The 23794-nt window shown below is 40.5% G+C and overlaps 1 protein-coding gene across 3 annotated transcripts in view; it reads left to right on the forward strand.

Annotated features, from left to right (window-relative positions):
• The window catches only part of LOC139765242 (protein O-mannosyl-transferase TMTC1-like), a 273522-nt gene that overhangs the window by 147892 nt on the left and 101836 nt on the right, over positions 1–23794 (forward strand). For all 3 annotated transcript variants that reach the window (XM_071692577.1, XM_071692578.1, XM_071692580.1), the window contains exon 9: positions 12678–12799. In XM_071692577.1, the coding sequence (XP_071548678.1) occupies positions 12678–12799 (122 nt within the window). The remainder of the gene's footprint in view (positions 1–12677; positions 12800–23794) is intronic.

Raw genomic sequence — 23794 nt, forward strand, 5'->3', positions numbered from 1 at the left:
AGAGGGCCTTATACATAAAATACCATTAACATACTTCTACCACGATATTACAGTCTTGCTTATCGTAGGTACAAATTTCTTTTCAAAGAACTTCATATACAAATTTGACAATGGAGGAGACAAGGGTTTCCAATAGCCATGCCAAATTTCTGCTGATAATACTCATTATCAAAACTTATTTTACATTTCTTGATGCACGGGCTAACACGTTTTACGGTTACATATGATGGTAATGTCATTTCATGGTCCTGCAGTTCTTCCGAAAGATAATCAAGAATTTCTGGACGCCGAATTTACTAATACTAATACCATCGGTAAGAAACTATGGTACCTTTCCCATGTACTAGACAAAGTTTAGACCAAAGCTAAGGGGGACTTTTGTGAACATTGAGCAAACATCAAAACTTATATGCTTCTCCTGTGGCTTGAGATATACGCTATTGAGTTTGTTCACAAGATCACATGAATTAACAATAAGAACTTGAAATGGTACCTAGAAGGAGACAGGATCTTAACTAGCCATTTAGATAATCTGTAAGTGGCAGATCTTACTGAACTTATGACTGGTCTCATTGGGTTATTATGTTTATGGGGCTTCACTAATCCATACATGTAGGGTAAAAGAGGACGTGCTTGTGGAATACCTGACCTAGCCATCTGCTCGACCCAACCAAGTGCTCGAACCAAACAGCCCCAAACAGTACTCGACCCAACCAAATGCTCTTCCCAAACAGGTGCTCGACCAAAACAACTTCCTTGTTGGAACTAAAGTTATCAGTGTCTCTTGTAGACATACCAATGGCTCGTTACATTCACAGGGGGACGAGCCTTGCACAATGTATAAAGACACCTTTTGTAACAGATCGAGGTGTTAGCTTACCAGGTTCCTAATGGATGTTGAATACTATGCCACTGGAATGGCTTGAAGGTATTGGTGTCTCTGAGGAGATAGGATACTTACTGATTCTCGTCTGTGTACTGCGTGACCCGGCATCACGTTGGGTTGCCATGGCGATAATTTCAGTTTCTCTGGTTAACCTACTTCACTATGTCACTTTGTCACCTTTCCACACTCGAAACATTTCCGTGATATTATTATATGAAACCGTCTTACTGTACTTTCTTATATGAGCACCGTAAATAGTAAACAATTGCACTTGGCTCAATCATATATGGGATCAGCTATGGACGAGGACATGTCCCGCATGAGTTCAACAATTTTATTCCTATAATCAACATACAGCTATATACTCATGATGCTTGCTAAGGGTGATCCTACGCCCTAATTCTTCGCATTATTATTACAATATGGTATTTTGCTCCTTACTAGCTAAACAATATTACAAGAATGAGCACCCATAATTGGCCTTCCGTCCCCTTTCCCTCCCGGCTCCCCGGGACTGCCTTAATTAATATATTCTATTGATTTATTTTGCTTTGTCGCTGTCTCCCGCTTTAGCGAGGCAGCGCAAGGAAACAGACGAAAGAATGGCCCACCCCACCCACATACACATGTATATACATACATGTCCACACACGCACATATACATACCTATACATCTCAAGGTATACATATATATACACACACAGAAATATATATATATTTATATATTTATTTTGCTTTGTCGCTGTCTCCCGCGTTAGCGAGGTAGCGCAAGGAAACAGACGAAAGAATGGCCCAACCCGCCCACATACACATGTATATACATACACGTCCACACACGCAAATATACATACCTATACATCTAAATGTACACATATATATACACACACAGACATATACATATATACTCATGTACATAATTCACAGTCTGACTTTATTTGTTCCCATCGCCACCCCGCCACACATGAAATAACAACCCCCCCCCTTCATGTGTGCGAGGTAGCGCTAGGAAAAGATAAGAAAGGCCACATTCGTTCACACTCAGTCTTCAGCTCTCATTTAATAATGCACCGAAACCACAGCTCCCTTTCCACATCCAGGCCGCACAGAACTTTTCATGGTTTACCCAAACGCTTCACATGCCCTGGTTCAATCCAGTGACAGCACGTCGACCCCGGTATACCACATCGTTCCAATTCACTCTATTCCTTGCACGCCTTTAACCCTCCTGCATATTCAGGCCCCGATCACTCAAAATCTTTTCCACTCCATCTTTCCACCTCCAATTTGGTCTCCCACTTCTCCTCGTTCCCTCCACCTCTGACACATATATACTCTTGGTCAATCTTTCCTCACTCATTCTCTCCATGTGACCAAACCATTTCAAAACACCCTCTTCTCCTCTCTCAACCACACGCTTTTTATTACCACACACACACAGACACACACACACACACACACACACACACACACATATATATATATATATATATATATATATATATATATATATATATATATATATATATATATATATATATATATATATATATGAGGAAGATGAGAAGATGAAAGAGTAAATTTGGTTGAATAAGTAGTAAGGTTGATTAAGGTACTTTGAAGGGATTGGGGTAGAGTCATTCGGAGAGCTGAGTATAGAATGGAAAGGTGAAAACATGGAGGTAAGGGTGGGGGAATGGTGTTTTAGAGTACTGTGATGGCTTGTCAGCAAGATTTGACCATGGAAGAGTGGGAGGTGGGCAGATTATAGGGTAGTGGTGGTGGGATGAGAAAAGATTTTGAGCTTGAAAGAATGTGTGGAAGGCTTGGAACATTTTTGCGGAACAAAATGTATGTTAAGAATGAGTGGAGAGGATCAAAAGTAATGGATTGCGAGTGTCAAGAAAGTGTGGCAGAGGTGAGCTGAAAGATGAGACAATGAGTGGTGTGGGTGGTTTATCATTAATTTAAGGGATAAAAGAGTTTGGAAATTAAATAAGAGTGTGAAGACAGAAGAGGGTGATTTGGAATGTTTGTGAAGGGAGAATGATGGATATATATATATATATATATATATATATATGGATGTTAATGTGCTGAGAGGTGCAACTGGAGGGATGTCTGATCATTATCTTGTGGAGGCGAAGGTGAAGAAGATGAAGAAGAAGAGAGAATGTTGGGTTGAAGAGAGTAGTGAGAGTATGAGAGTAAGTGAGCTTTGGAAGGAGACTTGTGTGAGGAAGTACCAGGAGAGACTGAGTACAGAATGGAAAAAGGTGAAAACAAAGGAGGTAAGGGGAGTGGGGGAGGAATGGGATGTACTTAGGGAAGCTGTGATGGCTTGCGCAAAAGATGCTTGTGGCATGAGAAGAGTGGGAGGTGGGCAGATTAGAAAGGGTAGTGAGTGGTGGGATGAAGAAGTAAGATTATTAGTGAAAGAGAGGAGAGAGGCATTTGGACGATTTTTGCAGGGAAATAATGAAAGTGAGTGGGAGAAGTATAAAAGAAAGAGACAGGAGGTCAAGAGAAAGGTGCAAGAGGTGAAGAAGAGAGCAAATGAGAGTTGGTGTGGGAGAGTATCATTAAATTTTAAGGAGAATAAAAAGATGTTTTGGAAGATGGTAAATAAAGTGCGTAAGACAAGGGAAGAAATAGGAACTTCAGTGAAGGGGGCTAATGGGGAGGTGATAACAAGTAGTGGTGATGTGAGAAGGAGATGGAGTGAGTATTTCAAAGGTTTATTGAATGTGTTTGATGATAGAGTGGCAGATATAAGGTGTTTTGGTCGAGGTGATGTGCAAAGTGAGAGGGTTAGGGAAAAGGATTTGGTAAAGAGAGAAGAGGTAGTAAAAGCTTTGCAGATGAAAGCCGGCAAGGGATCGGGTTTGGTTGGCATTGCAGTGGAATTTATCAAAAAAGTGGGTGACTGTATTGTTGACTGGTTGGTAAGGTTATTTAATATATGTATGATTCGTGGTGAGGTGCCTGAGGATTTGGCGGAATGCTTGCATAGTGCCATTCTACAAAGGCAAAGGGGATAAGAGTGAGTGCTCAAATTACAGAGGTATAAGTTTGTTGAGTATTCCTGGGAAATTTTATGGGAAGGTTTTGATTGAGAGGGTGAAGACATGTACAGAGCATCAGATTGGGGAAGAGCAGTGTGGTTTCAGAAGTGGTAGAGGATGTATCGATCTGGTGTTTGCTTTGAAGAATGTATGTGAGAATTACTTAGAAAAGCAAATGGATTTGTATGTAGTATTTATGGATCTGGAGAAGGCATATGATAGAGTTGATAGAGATGCTCTGTGGTATGTATTAAGAATATGTGGTGTGGGAGGCAAGTTATTAGAAGCAGTGAAAAGTTTTTATCGAGGACGTAAGGCATGTGTACGTGTAGGAAGAGAGGAAAGTGATTGGTTCTCAGTGAATGTAGGTTGGCGGCAGGGGTGTGTGATGTCTCCATGGTTGTTTTATTTGTTTATGGATGAGGTTGTTATGGAGGTGAATGCAAGTGTTTTGGTAAGAGGTGCAAGTATGCAGTCTGTTGTGGATAAGAGAGCTTGGGAAGTGAGTCAGTTTTTGTTGGCTGATGATACAGCGCTGGTGGCTGACTCATGTGAGAAACTGCAGAAGCTGGTGACTGAGTTTGGTAGAGTGTGTAAAGAAGAAAGTTGAGAGTAAATGTGAATAAGAGCAACGTTATTAGGTACAGTAGGGTTGAGGGTCAAGTCAATTGGGAGGTAAGGTTGAATTGAGAATAACTGGAGGAAGTAAAGTGTTTTAGATATCTGAGAGTGGATTTGGCAGCGGATAGAAGCCATGGAAGCGGAAGTGAATCGTAGGGTGGGGGAGGGGGCGAAAATTCTAGGAGCCTTGAAGAATGCTGTGGAAGTCGAGAACATTATCAAGGAAAGCAAAAATGAGTATATTTGAAGGAACAGTGGTTCTAACGATGTTGTATGGTTGCGAGGCGTGTGCTATGGATACAGTTCTGCGGAGGAGGGTGGATGTGCTGGAAATGAGATGTTTGAGGACAATATGTGGTGTGAGGTGGTTTCATCGAATAAGTAATAATAGGGTAAGAGAGATGTATAGTAATAAAAAGAGTGTGGTTGAGAGAGCAGAGGAGGGTGTTTTGAAATGGTTTGGTCACATGGAGAAAATGAGTGAGGAAAGATTGACCGAGAGGATATATGTGTCAGAGGTGGAGGGAACGAGGAGAAGTGGGAGACCAAATTGGAGGTGGAAGGATGGAGTGAAAAAGATTGTGAGTGCTCGGGGCCTGAACATGCAGGAGGGTGAAAGTCGTGCAAGGAATAGAGTTAATTGGAACGATATGGTATACCGGGGTCGACGTGCTGTCAATGGATTGAACCAGGGCATGTGAAGCGTCTGGGGTAAACCATGGAAATTTCTGTGGGGCCTGGATGTGGAAAGGGAGCTGTGGTTTGGGTGCATTATTACATGACAGCTAGAGACTGAGTGTGAACGAATGGGGCCTTTGTTGTCTTCCTAGCACTACCTCGCGCACATGAGTGGGGGAGGGGGTTGTTATTTCATGTATGGCTGGGTGGCAATGGGAAATGAATAAAGGCAGACACTATGAATTATGTACATGTTTATATATGTATATGTCTGTGTGTGTATAAATATGTATACGTTGAGATGTATAGGTATGTATATTTGCGTGTGTGGACGTGTATGTATGTACATGTGTATGTGGGTGGGTTGGGCCATTCTTTCGTTTGTTTCCTTGCGCTACCTCGCAAACGCAGGAGACAGCGCCAAAGCAAAATGAATAGATAAATAGTATATACATGTGTGTGTGGATGGGTTGGGCCATTCTTTCGTCTGTTTCCTTGCGCTACCAAGGGAAAATGAAGCACGATAAGGTACCAAGTGTACTTTCGTGCAATAATCACATCATCATGGAGATACAGGAAAGAAATACAACAGTCAGTTGACATACAGCGAAGAGAAGTAGTTAGGACGCCTTTGGTAAACAAATGACCACTCGAATGGACGTCGGGTGCGTTCGAGTGTGGAAACAAGCGTTTCTTAAACTTATTGTGTGGACAAGAAGGGGAACATCCTGAAAATTCTATCAACAATAATTCTATCCAATTTGCATAGACCTTCACTAATACTAGTTTTACAATTTTTTGTGTATTTAATGATAGAGATTGAATGATATTTCTTGTGGTACCAGAGTTTGAGTTTATAACTGAGATGGCATAAATCCTGTCAGTACATTGATCATGGTTGTTAACACGATTGAACAAGGCATTTGAATCTTGTCCTGTTCTTATACCATATTTATGTTTCTTAAGTCAAACATAAAAGTCCTTACCATTCTTCTCAGCAAAACATTTATCACAATTTCTGCTTGGTAATCTATAGATGCATCCTACAGCTTTTTCTGGTGAGTTCCAGATTTAGATATTCTTTATAGTATTGGTGCTGAAGGTATCACTTACATTATAGGATTTAAGCAACATGGGAAGTAGGTAAACTTATCATCAAAAGGGAGAACTAAAGGGTTTTTGGTGTCAACGAGAAGTCTAGGATCAACTCTATAAATGATTTCTTTTCCAAATTGAGGGATTCATCGATGAAAGATCTAGGGTATCTTTACTTGGATCCAATAGAATATATCTTCTCAGATTCATCATCAAACTTCGGACTTAAGATAAGTGATGCCCTAAGGAACATAGACTGGAATGATGATAACTTAACTCTGTCATGTTGAACAGAGTAATAATGGATATATAAGCGTACATTGGTGAGTTTTTTGCATATGCTAAACTTTAACTTGTTTCCTTGCCTGTGGATCATGCATTCTAAAAATGGTAACATACCATTATTTTCAATTTCTGCAGTAAAGTTGATGGAAGGCACTAAATTGTTAAGTAAAGAGAGAAATGTTTGTAAATTTTCATTTGTTGGCCAGACAAAGAACAATATCTACAGACCTAAACAAAATTGCATTAGATGGTAAGATATCCTTTAGTAATTTTGTTTCAAAGAATTCCATATAAATATTACTTAATACAGATGAAAGATGGTTATCCATTGATATATCAAATATTCTCGTATAATTTTTTCCATTATACTGAAATACAGAGTCTTTTATACACAATTTCATCGTCAATAAAAACATACTTACTTTGAAACAGGTAACTGAATATTATCCAGTACATCAAATGATGGTATCCATGTTGGAAAGGATCTCAATTGAGGGCCTGATCATTTCAATAAAGAACTAAAGTTGCTGTTGAAAGGTAATGGTTCTCTAATCAAAAGTTTCTCATCTTTATCCTCTTCATTGCCATATAAGTATGGACTCATCAAAACACACAAACAAAAATTTCTAGCAAGACCTATAGTAAGTTCAGTGGACTCCATTGCATATAGATTGTCAAAATGATTAGTTTCTTTCTTAAGCCCATTAGTGGGTAAGATATTAAATTCTAATATCATGAACAATGTAGATTTAGCTAACAAGCTAATGAGATTAATGTTAATTTTGATTTCAAACTGCTTAGCTTTCATTTTTCATCTCTTTTCACAAACGTTCCAGTTAATGACTTCTTAGGATATTCATCTGATGTATTGGTTGAAATTCATGTACCTGTTTCAAAGTCTGTTTCTATTGAATTAATATAATTGTGTATAACAGATTGTGTATTTTAGTTCAATAGAGAAAATATGCCGAAGAATTTGGTATGATAAAGTTACTAAAGGATACCTTACCTTCTAATGCAACTTGGATTAGGTATATTGATGATGGTCTTTGTGTTTGGCCAACAAATGAAAATTTACAATAATTTCTCCCTATACTTAAAAAACTACTAGTTTCAACTTTAGTTCAGAAATTGAAAATAATGGTATATTACCATTTTTAGATTGCATGATTTACATGCAAATTTAAGTTTAGCATGTACAGAAAACCTACCAATGTATGTTCATATAGTCATTACTACTCACCTCTCCATGACAGAGTTAAATTATTATCATTCCTGACTATGTTCCTCAGGCCATTACATATTTGCAGTCCAGACTTTATTGGTGATGAGTTTGTAAAGATATATTCTATTGGATCCAAGTTAAAGTATCCTATATCTTTCATTGATAAATCCCTTAAGCTGACAAAGAAATCATTTCATAAAGTTGAATCGAAACCTTCCCTTGACACTAAGAATCTTGTAGTTTTCCTTTTTAATTATAGTTTTACTCTACTTCCTATGTTGCTTAAACCCTTAGATGTAAAGGTTGCCTTCAACAACAACATTATAAAAATTATCTTAATCAGGAACTCACCAGAAGGCCCTGCAAGATACATCTGTAGAGTACCATGTAGAAATTGTGATAAGTTTTATGTTGGGGAGACTGGTAAGGATCTATCTATTAAACTTAAGCAACATATATATACTATAAGTACAGGAAAAAATCAAATGCCTTGTTTAATCATGTTATGAATTATGATCACTGTATTGATTGGAGTAATGCCATCTCAGTTATCAACTCTAACTCCTGTACCACGAGAAATATCATTCGATCTTCTATTATTAAAACATAGAAAATTGTCACATTGAGATTAGTGAATGTCTAAAGAAATTGGGTAGCTTTATTGTTGCTAAAATTTGTAAACATTTTCTCCTTCTTGTCCACATGATAAGTTTATGATGCGCTTGTTGCCAGACTCGAGGGGACTCGACCCCCGTTTGGGTAGCTACTTGCACTAAATGGCGTCCTAGCTACGTCTCTTTGTTGGATATCATCTTACTGTTATATTTCTTTCTTGTATCTCCCCTGGTGATGTGATTATTACATGAAAGAGCACTTGGGAATTTATCGTGTTTCATTTCCCCGTGAACTCATAGGAATATACTTGATTACGTGCTCAATTGTGATCCTTTCCAGATTAGAAAGGATAGTGAGTACTGGGATGAAGAAGCAAGGTTGCTAGTGAAGGAGAAAAGAGAGACGTTTGGAAGATACTTGCAGGGAACTAGAGGACTAGAGGACAAGAGCAAGGGAAGGAGTAGCACTACTCCTGAAACAGGAGTGGTTCGAGAATGTGATAGTGTAAGAAAGTAGACTCTAGATTGATATGGGTAAAACTGAAAGTTGATGGAGAGAGATGGGTGATTATTGGTGCATATGCACCTAGGCATGAGAGGAAAGATCATGAGAGGCAAGTGTTTTGGGAGCAGCTGAGTGAGTGTGTTAGTAGTTTTGATGCACGAGACCGGGTTATAGTGATAGGTGATTTCAATGCAAATGTGAGTAATGTGGCAGTAGAGGGAATAATTGGTGTACATGGGGTGTTCAGTGTTTTAAATACAAATAGTGAAGGGCTTGAAGATTTATGTGCTGAAAAAGGACTGGTGATTGGGAATACCAGGTTTAAAAAGAGAGATATACATAAGTATACGTATGTAAGTACGAGAGATGGCCAGAGACCGCTATTAGATTACGTGTTAGTTGATAGGCGCGCGAAAGAGAGACTTTTGGATGTAAATGTGCTGAGAGGTGCAACTGGAGGGATGTCTGATCATTATCTTGTGGAGGCGACGGTGAAGATTTGTAGAGGTTTTCATATAAGAAGAGTGAATCTTGGGGTGAAAAGAGTAATGAGAGTAAGTGAGCTTGGGAAGGAGACTTGAGTGAGGTACCAAGAGATACTGAGTACAGAATGGAGGAAGGTGAGAACAAAGGAGGTAAGGGGTGTGGGGGAGGAATGGGATGTATTTAGGGAAGCAGTGATGGCTTGCGCAAAAGATGCTTGTGGCATGAGAAGCGTGGGAGGTGGGCAGATTAGAAAGGGTAGTGAGTGGTGGGATGAAGAAGTAAGATTATTAGGGAAAGAGAAGAAAAAGGCATTTGGACGATTTTTGCAGGGAAATAATGCAAATGAGTGGGAGATGTATAAAAGAAAGAGGCAGGAGATCAAGAGAAAGGTGCAAGAGGTGAAAAAGAGGACAAATGAGAGTTGGGGTGGGAGAGTATCATTAAATTCTATGGAGAATAAAAAGATGTTTTAGAAGGAGGTGAATAAAGTGCGTAAGACGAGGGAACAAATGGGAACTTCAGTGAAGGGGGCTAATGGGGAGGTGATAACAAGTAGTGGTGATGTGAGAAGGAGTTGGAGTGAGTATTTTGATGGTTTGTTGAATGTGTTTGATGATAGAGTGGCAGATATAGGGTGTTTTGGTCGAGGTGGTGTGCAAAGTGAGACGGTTAGGGAAAATGACTTGGTAAACAGAGAATAGGTAGTAAAAGCTTTCCGAAAGATGAAAGCCAACAAGACATCGGGTTTGGATGATATTGCAAGTGGAATTAATCAAAAAAGGGGGTAACTGTATTGTTGACTGGTTGGCATGGTTATTTAATGCATGTATGACTCATGGTGAGGTGCCTGAGGATTGGCGGAATGCTTGCATAATGCCATTGTGCAAAGGCAAAGGGGATAAGAGTGAGTGCTCAAATTACAGAATTATAAGTTTGTTGAGTATTCCAGGAAAATTATATGGGAAGGTATTGATTGAGAGGGTGAAGGCATGTACAGAACATCAAATTGGGGAAGAGCAGTGTGGTTTCAGAAGTGGTAGAGGATGTGTGGATCAGGTGTTTGCTTTGAAGAATGTACGTAAGAAATACTTTGAGAAGCAAATGGATTTGTATGTAGCAGTTATGGATCTGGAGAAGGCATATGATAGAGTTTATAGAGATGCTCTGTGCTGGGTATTGATAATATATGGTGTGGGAGGCAAGTTGTTAGAAGCAGTGAAAAGTTTTTATCGAGGAAGTAAGGCATGTGTACGTGTAGGAAGAGAAGAAAGTGATTCGTTCTCAGTGAATGTAGGTTTGCGGCAGGAGTGTGTGATGTCTCCATGGTTGTTTAATTTGTTTATGGATGGGTTGTTAGGGAGGTGAATACAAGAGGGGCAAGTATGCAGTTTGTTGTGGATGAGAGAGCTTGGGAAGTGAGTTAGTTGTTGTTCGCTGATGATACAGCGCTGGTGGCTGATTCATGTAAGAAACTGCTGAAGCTGGTGACTGAGTTTGGTTAAGTGTGTGAAAGAAGAAAGTTGAGAGTAAATGTTAATAAGAGTAAGGTTATTAGGTACAGTAGGGTTAAGGGTCAAGTGAATTGGGAGGTAAGTTTGAATGGAGAAAAACTGGAGGAAGTAAAGTGTTTTAGATATCTGAGAGTGGATCTGGCAGCGGATGCAACTATGGAAGCGGAAGTGGATCATAGGGTGGGTAAGGGGGCGAAAATTCTGGGAACCTTGAAGAATGCATGAAAGTCGAGAACATTATCTCGGAAAGCAAAAATGGGTATGTTTGAAGGAATAGTGGTTCCAACAATGTTGTATGGTTGCGAGGCGTGGGCTATGAATAGAGTTTATATATATTTATATATATATATATATATATATATATATATATATATATATATATATATATATATATATATATATATATATATATATATATATATATATACATATATATATATATATATATATATATATACATATATATATATATATATATATATATATATATATATATATATATATATATATATATATATATTTTTTTTTTTTTCTTTTTGCTTTGTCGCTGTCTCCCGCGTTTGCGAGGTAGCGCAAGGAAACAGACGAAAGAAATGGCTCAACCCACCCCCATACACATGTATATACATACACGTCCACACACGCAAATATACATACCTACACAGCTTTCCATGGTTTACCCCAGACACTTCACATGCCCTGATTCAATCCACTGACAGCACGTCAACCCCGGTATACCACATCGATCCAAATCACTCTATTCCTCGCCCTCCTCTCACCCTCCTGCATGTTCAGGCCCCGATCACACAAAATCTTTTTCACTCCATCTTTCCACCTCCAATTTGGTCTCCCACTTCTCGTTCCCTCCACCTCCGACACATATATCCTCTTGGTCAATCTTTCCTCACTCATTCTCTCCATGTGCCCAAACCATTTCAAAACACCCTCCTCTGCTCTCTCAACCACGTTCTTTTTATTTCCACACATTTCTCTTACCCTTACGTTACTTACTCGATCAAACCACCTCACACCACATATTGTCCTCAAACATCTCATTTCCAGCACATCCACCCTCCTGCGCACAACTCTATCCATAGCCCACGCCTCGCAACCATACAAAATTGTTGGAACCACTATTCCTTCAAACATACCCATTTTTGCTTTCCGAGATAATGTTCTCGACTTCCACACATTCTTCAAGGCTCCCAGCGTTTTCGCTCCCTCCCCCACCCTATGATCCACTTCCGCTTCCATGGTTCCATCCGCTGCCAGATCCACTCCCAGATATCTAAAACACTTTACTTCCTCCAGTTTTTCTCCATTCAAACTTACCTCCCAATTGACTTGATCCTCAACCCTACTGTACGTAATAACCTTGCTCTTATTCACATTTACTCTTAACTTTCTTCTTTCACACACACACACATACACATATATATATATATATATATATATATATATATATATATATATATATATATATATATATATATATATATATATATATATATATATATATATATATATATATATATATATATATATATATATATATATATATATATATATATAAACTCTAATATTATCCCGGATTGTCTACCTCATCAAGGTAACAAAGGAAGGTCATTACTGCTACGGTTATTGATGTTCAATGACCCAATATCTCCTTGCCCCTCTAACAAACACTCCCTTACTCTCTCGGTCACCAGGGAAGCGAGGGCAGGGCGGTATTGCTGGGGATGTCGCTGCTGGTGCTGCCCTTTTTGCCAGCTACCAATCTCCTCTTCACCGTCGGCTTCGTCGTGGCTGAGAGGATCCTCTACATCCCCAGGTGGGTAGTACCAGATGACGGTTGCCCTCTTTCTACAGCAGGTATATAGGTCTTTGGCTTATGTTTCACGATGTTTATGTAATGCACACGAGAATACATGGGAGGGACAGACAAGGAAGGCCCATTTTCCCCCCGTGTTCACATTATCTTTTTTTTTACTCTGAGTTAATGAAGTAAGGATAGAACAGTACATAGGATCCCCATACTCCTACTCTCCACTCCCCGCCGCAACAAGAGCCGGTAGGAATAAGTGAATTGAAGAAATGCTCAGGTAGACTGGTTGTACCAGGAGGAATTTATATCTATGGATGAGGAGTAAGTGTTCGAACCGTTCAATCTTCGTATCCGTCGCTGTACCTGAAATCTGTTGTATGGAGACAGATTCTCTCTCTCTCTCTTTGTATACACACACACACACACACACACACACACACACACACACACACACACACACACACATATATATATATATATATATATATATATATATATATATATATTTTTTTTTTTTTCAAACTGTTCGCCATTTCCCGCGTTAGCAAGGTAGCGTTAAGAACAGAGGACTGGGCCTCTGAGGGAATATCCTCAACTGGCCCTCTTCTCTGTTCCTTCTTTTGGAAAATTAAGAAAAACAAGAGGGGAGGATTTCCAGCCCCCCGCTCTCTCCCCTTTTAGTCGCCTTCTACGACACGCAGGGAATACGTGGGAAGTATTCTTTCTCCCCTATCCCCTATGTTATTAAGGTGGGATATTCATCTAAGTATAAAAAAAGAGGAACATCACCAACACATGGTTGTTCATACAAAACAAGAAACTAAAAACACTTGCGACCTTTATCTTCCACATCACAGACATCAGTGTGCAATCCACATACAAAATAAATTCCCTTAGAACACTCACTAGTACCAATCATGGAATCCCTAAGCACTGTATCCTCTATCAACAATATATTTGCACTACTCTAAACTATGCTCTTCCTGTCAGGTCATTCAGGACAATCATCTGCATAATAGCCAATAAAATTTAACACTTGTACAGCGAAACAAAGATAATACGTGACTTTAACAAGCTTGGCGTCCAGATTTGTGCAACAGCATTGGCCCTTTCCCATCCAAGCCACTTCATAAGCTCCCACCAACATTCAAACAAAGATAAAAAGCTTGTCCCACCCTCATACTTCAGCCACCTGTACGAACAGAATACCCCCAGCAAACACCACACTTACAAAACACACTCCAACACATTTAAATGATCTGACAAATATAAAACAACTGTCCTCCAACTCAATCTTGGATTCCATTTCATCAGTCACACACCCATATGAAACTGCTGCACTCATACGATAAAACTGTCACACTAGCATGTCTGTCCTATGGAGAATACCCATTTTTTCAGCATAACAAACATCATTCCAAAATATAGGATGCCACTTGCTCAAATGCAACTCAGCACCTACTCTACCCAGATAGACACATCACCACTGTTCATAATCCGCTGTCCTAGCCAATGGTTTATGGATGTGGCTGACTTCTTGAGCATTAATTTACTTGTCAAAGTAAAACTGCATGGTGCATGACAACACTAATGAATCCTGTAAAACAGTAGTACCAGTTTCAATATGTCTTTGAGAAAAGCCACATCTGCATCATCAAAGATGATAATGAAAGGCAGCCAGAAATGGTCAGTTGGTATTATTCAAAAAGGAGGTTTGAAAAGTGATGCAGATGCAACATGGAGGGTCTCATGTTTTATAAAGTCCATCAGAGTTAAAAAAAAAAAAAAGGGGGGGGTGGCCAGGTTGACCAGTTTCAAATTCTGGTGGGAACAATGCATAAGGAATTACATTTGGCATATATTTATCAAAGCCACAAATAAATGCTTAGGTACATGCTAGTAATTAGAGCATAGATTGAGCAAAATGTTTTTTCAAACTGATGAATTACATTCAAACCTATATGAAAATAAACTTTTTATTTCTTTTTTATACGTACGTGAAAAATGGAAAGCCTCATGACACCTGAATTATTCTAGGACCAGAATCAGGATGTACAGCTTGTAAAATCATTTCAGTGTAAATATGTCATATTTATGTTCAGATTCAGAAATTATGATCTAATGGTTACTCAGTTCATACCACAAGGAAAATGTTTCTAAAACGGAAATGAAGTATCAATAATGACCATATAACATATTTACACTGAAATATATATATATATATATATATATATATATATATATATATATATATATATATATATATATATATATATATATATATATATATATATATATATATATTTTTTTTTTTTTTTTTTTATACTTTGTCGCTGTCTCCCGCGTTTGCGAGGTAGCGCAAGGAAACAGATGAAAGAAATGGCCCAACCCCCCCCCATACACATGTATATACATACGTCCACACACGCAAATATACATACCTACACAGCTTTCCATGGTTTACCCCAGACGCTTCACATGCCTTGATTCAATCCACTGACAGCACGTCAGCCCCGGTATACCACATCGCTCCAATTCACTCTATTCCTTGCCCTCCTTTCACCCTACTGCATGTTCAGGCCCCGATCACACAAAATCTTTTTCACTCCATCTTTCCACCTCCAATTTGGTCTCCCTCTTCTCCTTGTTCCCTCCATCTCCGACACATATATCCTCTTGGTCAATCTTTCCTCACTCATCCTCTCCATGTGCCCAAACCACTTCAAAACACCCTCTTCTGCTCTTTCAACCACGCTCTTTTTATTTCCACACATCTCTCTTACCCTTACGTTACTCACTCGATCAAACCACCTCACACCACACATTGTCCTCAAACATCTCATTTCCAGCACATCCATCCTCCTGCGCACAACTCTATCCATAGCCCACGCCTCGCAACCATACAACATTGTTGGCACCACTATTCCTTCAAACATACCCATTTTTGCTTTCCGAGATAATGTTCTCGACTTCCACACATTCTTCAAGGCCCCCAGAATTTTCGCCCCCTCCCCCACCCTATGATCCACTTCCGCTTCCATGGTTCCATCCGCTGCCAGATCCACTCCCAGATATCTAAAACACTTCACTTCCTCCAGTTTTTCTCCATTCAAACTCACCTCCCAATTAACTTGACCCTCAACCCTACTGTACTTAATAACCTTGCTCTTATTCACATTTACTCTTAACTTTCTTCTTCCACACACTATACCAAACTCAGTCACCAGCTTCTGCAGTTTCACACATGAATCAGCCACCAGCGCTGTGTCATCAGCGAACAACAACTGACTCACTTCCCAAGCTCTCTCATCCCCAACAGACTTCATACTTGCCCCTCTTTCCAAAACTCTTGCATTTACCTCCCTAACAACCCCATCCATAAACAAATTAAACAACCATGGAGACATCACACACCCCTGCCGCAAACCTACATTCACTGAGAACCAATCACTTTCCTCTCTTCCTACACGTACACATGCCTTACATCCTCGATGAAAACTTTTCACTGCTTCTAACAACTTTCCTCCCACACCCTATATTCTTAATACCTTCCACAGAGCATCTCTATCAGCTCTATCATATGCCTTCTCCAGATCCATAAATATATATATATATATATATATATATATATATATCATACAAAGCTCCAACAGCCAGGATCGAACCTGGGACCCGTTGTGCAAGTGGCAGGCATGCTAACCGCTAGGCTAAGGGACTGTATAATAGGAAACAACTATTCCAAATACTAAGTACTCGAATACCCTTCGTCTCACAATGGTGAGCAACGGGGTCTATCGGTTGTTTCCGAACAGAACACATAGCCAGCTGATAGCGTTTTACCGAACCTGACTGTACAACGAGGAGTTATATGAATGCGAATAAAGTGTATATGAACGCGCACCTTCATAGAACATACAAAGCTCCAACAGCCAGGATCGAACCTGGGACCCCTTGTGCAAGAGGCAGGCATGCTAACCGCTAGGCTAAGGGACTGTATAATAGGAAACAACTATTCGAAATACTAAGTACTCGAATTCCCTTCGTCTCACAATGGTGAGCAACGGGGTCTGTCGGTTGTTTCCGAACAGAACACATAGCCATTGTGTATACACACACACGTCCAAACACGCAAATTTACATACCTACACAGCTTTCCATGGTTTACCCCAGACGCTTCAAATGCCCTGATTCAATCCACTGACAGCAAGTCAACCCCGGTATACCACATCGATCCAATTCACTCTATTCCTTGCCCTCCTTTCACCCTCCTGCATGATCAGGCCCCGATCACACAAAATCTTTTTCACGCCATCTTTCCACCTCCAATTTGGTCTCCCACTTCTCGTTCCCTCCACCTTCGACACATATATCCTCTTGGTCAATCTTCCCTCACTCATTCTCTCAATGTGCCCAAACCATTTCAAAACACCCTCCTCTGCTCTCTCAACCACGCTCTTTATTTCCACACATCTCTCTTACCCTTACGTTACTTACTCGATCAAACCACCTCACACCACACATTGTTCTCAAACATCTCATTTCCAGCACATCCATCCTCCTGCGCACAACTCTATCCATAGCCCACGCCTCGCAACCATACAACATTGTTGGAACCACTATTCCTTTAAACATACACATTTTTGCTTTCCGAGATAATGTTCTCGACTTCCACACATTCTTCAAGGCTCCCAGGATTTTCGCCCCCTCCCCCACCCTATGATCCACTTCCGCTTCCATGGTTCCATCCCCTGCCAGATCCACTCCCAGATATCTAAAACACTTTACTTCCTCCAGTTTTTCTCCATTCAAACTTACCTCCCAATTGACTTGACCCTCAACCCTACTGTACCTAATTACCTTGCTCTTATTCACATTTACTCTTAAATTTCTTCTTTCACACACTCCACCAAACTCAGTCACCAGCTTCTGCAGTTTCTCACATGAATCAGCCACCAGCACTGTATCATCAGCGAACAACAACTGACTCACTTCCCAAGCTCTCTCATCCCCAACAGACTTCATACTTGCCCCTCTTTCCAAAACTCTTGCCTTCACCTCCCTAACAAACCCATCCATAAACCAATGAAACAACCATGGAGACATCACACACCCCTGCCGCAAACCTACATTCACTGAGAACCAATCACTTTCCTCTCTTCCTACACGTACACATGCCTTACATCCTCGATAAAAACTTTTCACTGCTTCTAACAACTTGCCTCCCACACCATATATTCTTAATACCTTCAACAGAGTATCTCTATCAACTCTATCATATGCCTTCTCTAGATCCATAAATGCTACATACAAATCCATTTGCTTTTCTAAGTATTTCTCACATACATTCTTCAAAGCAAACACCTAATCCACACATCCTCTACCACTTCTGAAACCACACTGCTCCCCAATCTGATGCTCTGTACATTCCTTCACCCTCTCAATCAATACCCTCCCATATAATTTACCAGGAATACTCAACAAACTTATACCTCTGTAATTTGAGCACTCACTCTTATCACCTTTGCCTTTGTACAATGGCACTATGCACGCATTCCGCCAATCCTCAGGCACCTCACCATGAGTCATACATACATTAATTAACCTTACCAACCAGTCAATAATACAGTCACCCACTTTCTTAATAAATTCCACTGCAATACCATCCAAACCTGCTGCCTTGCCGGCTTTCATCTTCCGCAAAGCTTTTACTACCTCTTCTCTGTTTAGCAAATCATTTTCCCTAACCCTCTCACTTTGCACACCACCTCGACCAAAACACCCTATATCTGCCACTCTATCATCAAACACATTCAACAAACCTTCAAAATACTCACTCCATCTCCTTCTCACATCACCACTACTTGTTATCACCTCCCCATTCGCGCCCTTCACTGAAGTTCCCATTTGCTCCCTTGTCTTACGCACTTTATTTACCTCCTTCCAGAACATCTTTTTATTCTGAAGGGTAAAGGGGAAGAGTGGTGTGGGAATGTCTTGGGAGTAAAGTCAGGGGTTAGTGAGAGGACAAGAGCAAGGGAAGGAGTAGCAGTACTCCTGAAACAGGAGTTGTGGGAGTATGTGATAGAATGTAAGAAAGTAAATTCTCGATTAATATGGGTAAAACTGAAAGTTGATGGAGAGAGATGGATGATTATTGGTGCATATGCACCTGGGCAAGAGAAGAAAGATCATGAGAGGCAAGTGTTTTGGGAGCAGCTGAATGACTGTGTTAGTGGTTTTGATGCACGAGACCGGGTTATAGTGATGGGTGATTTGAATGCAAAGGTGAGTAATGTTGCAGTTGAGGGAATAATTGGTATACATGGGGTGTTCAGTGTTGTAAATGGAAATGGTGAAGAGCTTGTAGATTTATGTGCTGAAAAAGGACTGGTGACTGGGAATACCTGGTTTAAAAAGCGAGATATACATAAGTATACGTATGTAAGTAGGAGAGATGGCCAGAGAGCGTTATTGGATTACGTGTTAATTGACAGGCGCGCGAAAGAGAGACTTTTGGATGTTAATGTGCTGAGAGGTGCAACTGGAGGGATGTCTGATCATTATCTTGTGGAGGCTAAGGTGAAGATTTGTATGGGTTTTCAGAAAAGAAGAGTGAATGTTGGGGTGAAGAGGGTGGTGAGAGTAAGTGAGCTTGGGAAGGAGACTTGTGTGAGGAAGTACCAGGAGAGACTGAGTACAGAATGGAAAAAGGTGAGAACAATGTAAGTAAGGGGAGTGGGGGAGGAATGGGATGTATTTAGGGAATCAGTGATGGATTGCGCAAAAGATGCTTGTGGCATGAGAAGAGTGGGAGGTGGGTTGATTAGAAAGGGTAGTGAGTGGTGGGATGATGAAGTAAGATTGTTAGTGAGAGAGAAGGGAGAGGCATTTGGACGATTTTTGCAGGGAAAAAATGCAATTGAGTGGGAGATGTATAAAAGAAAGAGACAGAAGGTCAAGAGAAAGGTGCAAGAGATGAAAAAGAGGGCAAATTAGAGTTGGGGTGAGAGGTTATCATTAGATTTTAGGGAGAATAAAAAGATGCATATATATATATATATATATATATATATATATATATATATATATATATATATATATATATATATATATATATATATATATATATATATATATATATATATATATATATATATATATATATATATATATATATATATATATATGTGTATATATATATATATATATATATATATTTTTTTTTTTCTTTTTTATTATACTTTGTCGCTGTCTCCCGCGTTTGCGAGGTAGCGCAAGGAAACAGACGAAAGAAATGGCCCCCCCCCCCCCCCCCAATACACATGTATATACATACGTCCACACACGCAAATATACATACCTACACAGCTTTCCATGGTTTACCCCAGACGCTTCACATGCCTTGATTCAATCCACTGACAGCACGTCAACCCCGGTATACCACATCGATCCAATTCACTCTATTCCTTGCCCTCCTTTCACCCTCCTGCATGTTCAGGCCCCGATCACACAAAATCTCTTTCACTCCATCTTTCCACCTCCAATTTGGTCTCCCTCTTCTCCTCGTTCCCTCCACCTCCTACACATATATCCTCTTGGTCAATCTTTCCTCACTCATTCTCTCCATGTGCCCAAACCACTTCAAAACACCCTCTTCTGCTCTCTCAACCACGCTCTTTTTATTTCCACACATCTCTCTTACCCTTACGTTACTCACTCGATCAAACCACCTCACACCACACATTGTCCTCAAACATCTCATTTCCAGCACATCCATCCTCCTGCGCACAACTCTATCCATAGCCCACGCCTCGCAACCATACAACATTGTTGGAACCACTATTCCTTCAAACATACCCATTTTTGCTTTCCGAGATAATGTTCTCGACTTCCACACATTCTTCAAGGCCCCCAGAATTTTCGCCCCCTCCCCCACCCTATGATCCACTTCCGCTTCCATGGTTCCATCCGCTACCAGATCCACTCCCAGATATCTAAAACACTTCACTTCCTCCAGTTTTTCTCCATTCAAACTCACCTCCCAATTGACTTGACCCTCAACCCTACTGTACCTAATAACCTTGCTCTTATTCACATTTACTCTTAACTTTCTTCTTCCACACACTTTACCAAACTCAGTCACCAGCTTCTGCAGTTTCTCACATGAATCAGCCACCAGCGCTGTATCATCAGCGAACAACAACTGACTCACTTCCCAAGCTCTCTCATCCCCAACAGACTTCATACTTGCCCCTCTTTCCAAAACTCTTGCATTTACCTCCCTAACAACCACATCCATAAACAAATTAAACAACCATGGAGACATCACACACCCCTGCCGCAAACATACATTCACTGAGAACCAATCACTTTCCTCTCTTCCTACACGTACACATGCCTTACATCCTCGATAAAAACATTTCACTGCTTCTAACGACTTTCCTCCTACACCATATATTCTTAATACCTTCCACAGAGCATCTCTATCAACTCTATCATATGCCTTCTCCAGATCCATAAACGCTACATACAAATCCATTTGCTTTTCTAAGTATTTCTCACATACATTCTTCAAAGCAAACACAGAGAAGAGGTAGTGAAAGCTTTGCGGAAGATGAAAGCCAGCAAGGCAGCAGGTTTGGATGGTATTGCAGTGGAATTTATTAAAAAAGGGGGTGACTCTATTGTTGACTGGTTGGTAAGGTTATTTAATGTATGTATGACTCATGGTGAGGTGCCTGAGGATTGGCGGAATGCGTGCATAGTGCCATTGTACAAAGGCAAAGGGGATAAGAGTGAGTGCTCAAATTACAGAGGTATAAGTTTGTTGAGTATTCCTGGTAAATTATATGGGAGGGTATTGATTGAGAGGGTGAAGGCATGTACAGAGCATCAGATTGGGGAAGAGCAGTGTGGTTTCAGAAGTGGTAGAGGATGTGTGGATCAGGTGTTTGCTTTGAAGAATGTGTGGAAGTCGAGAACATTATCTCGGAAAGCAAAAATGGGTATGTTTGAAGGAATAGTGGTTCCAACAATGTTGTATACTTGCGAGGCGTGGGCTATGGATAGAGTTGTGCGCAGGAGGATGGATGTACTGGAAATGAGATGTTTGAGGACAATGTGTGGTGTGAGGTGGTTTGATCGAGTGAGTAACGTAAGGGTAAGAGAGATATGTGGAAATAAAAAGAGCGTGGCTGAGAGAGCAGAAGAGGGTGTTTTGAAGTGGTTTGGGCACATGGAGAGAATGAGTGAGGAAAGATTGACCAAGAGGATATATGTGTCGGAGGTGGAGGGAACGAGGAGAAGAGGGAGACCAAATTGGAGGTGGAAAGATGGAGTGAAAAAGATTTTGTGTGGTCGGGGCCTGAACATGCAGGAGGGTGAAAGGAGGGCAAGGAATAGAGTGAATTGGAACGATGTGGTATACCGGGGTTGACGTGCTGTCAGTGGATTGAATCAAGGCATGTGAAGCGTCTGGGGTAAACCATGGAAAGCTGTGTAGGTGTGTATATTTGCGTGTGTGGACGTATGTATATACATGTGTATGGGGGGGGTTGGGCCATTTCTTTCGTCTGTTTCCTTGCGCTACCTCGCAAATGCGGGAGACAGCGACAAAGTATAATAAAAAAAAAAATATAAGTTTGTTGAGTATTCCTGGTAAATTATATGGGAGGGTATTGATTGAGAGGGTGAAGGCATGTACAGAGCATCAGATTGGGGAAGAGCAGTGTGGTTTCAGAAGTGCTAGAGGATGTGTGGATTAGGTGTTTGCTTTGAAGAATGTATGTGAGAAATACTTAGAAAAGCAAGTGGATTTGTATGTAGCATTTATGGATCTGGAGAAGGCATATGATAGAGTTGATAGAGATGCTCTGTGGAAGGTATTAAGAATATATGGTGTGGGAGGAAAGTTGTTAGAAGCAGTGAAAAGTTTTTATCGAGGATGTAAGGCATGTGTACGTGTAGGAAGAGAGGAAAGTGATTGGTTCTCAGTGAATGTAGGTTTGCGGCAGGGGTGTGTGATGTCTCCATGGTTGGTTAATTTGTTTATGGATGGGGTTGTTAGGGAGGTAAATGCAAGAGTTTTGGAAAGAGGGGCAAGTATGAAGTCTGTTGGGGATGAGAGAGCTTGAGAAGTGAGTCAGTTGTTGTTCTCTGATGGTAAACCTGCGCTGGTGGCTGATTCATGTGAGAAACTGCAGAAGCTGATGACTGAGTTTGGTAAAGTGTGTGGAAGAAGAAAGTTAAGAGTAAATGTGAATAAGAGCAAGGTTATTAGGTACAGTAGGGTTGAGGGTCAAGTCAATTGGGAGGTGAGTTTGAATGGAGAAAAACTGGAGGAGGTGAAGTGTTTTAGATATCTGGGAGTGGATCTGGCAGCGGATGGAACCATGGAAGCGGAAGTGGATCATAGGGTGGGGGAGGGGGCGAAAATTCTGGGGGCCTTGAAGAATGTGTGGAAGTCGAGAACATTATCTTGGAAAGCAGAAATGGATATGTTTGAAGGAATAGTGGTTCCAACAATGTTGTATGGTTGCGAGGCGTGGGCTATGGATAGAGTTGTGCGCAGGAGGATGGATGTGCTGGAAATGAGATGTTTGAGGACAATGTGTGATGTGAGGTGGTTTGATCGAGTGAGTAACGTAAGGGTAAGAGAGATGTGTGGAAATAAAAAGAGCGTGGTTGAGAGAGCAGAAGAGGGTGTTTTGAAGTGGTTTGGGCACATGGAGAGAATGAGTGAGGAAAGATTGACCAAGAGGATATATGAGTCTGAGGTGGAGGGAACGAGGAGAAGAGGGAGACCAAATTGGAGGTGGAAAGATGGAGTGAAAAAGATTTTGTTTGATCGGGGCCTGAACATGCAGGAGGGTGAAAGGAGGGCAAGGAATAGAGTGAATTGGAGCGATGTGGTATACCGGGGTTGACGTGCTGTCAGTGGATTGAATCAAGGCATGTGAAGCGTCTGGGGTAAACCATGGAAAGCTGTGTAGGTATGTATAT

The sequence above is a fragment of the Panulirus ornatus genome, chromosome 53 (genome assembly GCF_036320965.1).
Source record: "Panulirus ornatus isolate Po-2019 chromosome 53, ASM3632096v1, whole genome shotgun sequence".
Classification (NCBI taxonomy): Eukaryota; Metazoa; Arthropoda; class Malacostraca; order Decapoda; family Palinuridae; genus Panulirus; species Panulirus ornatus.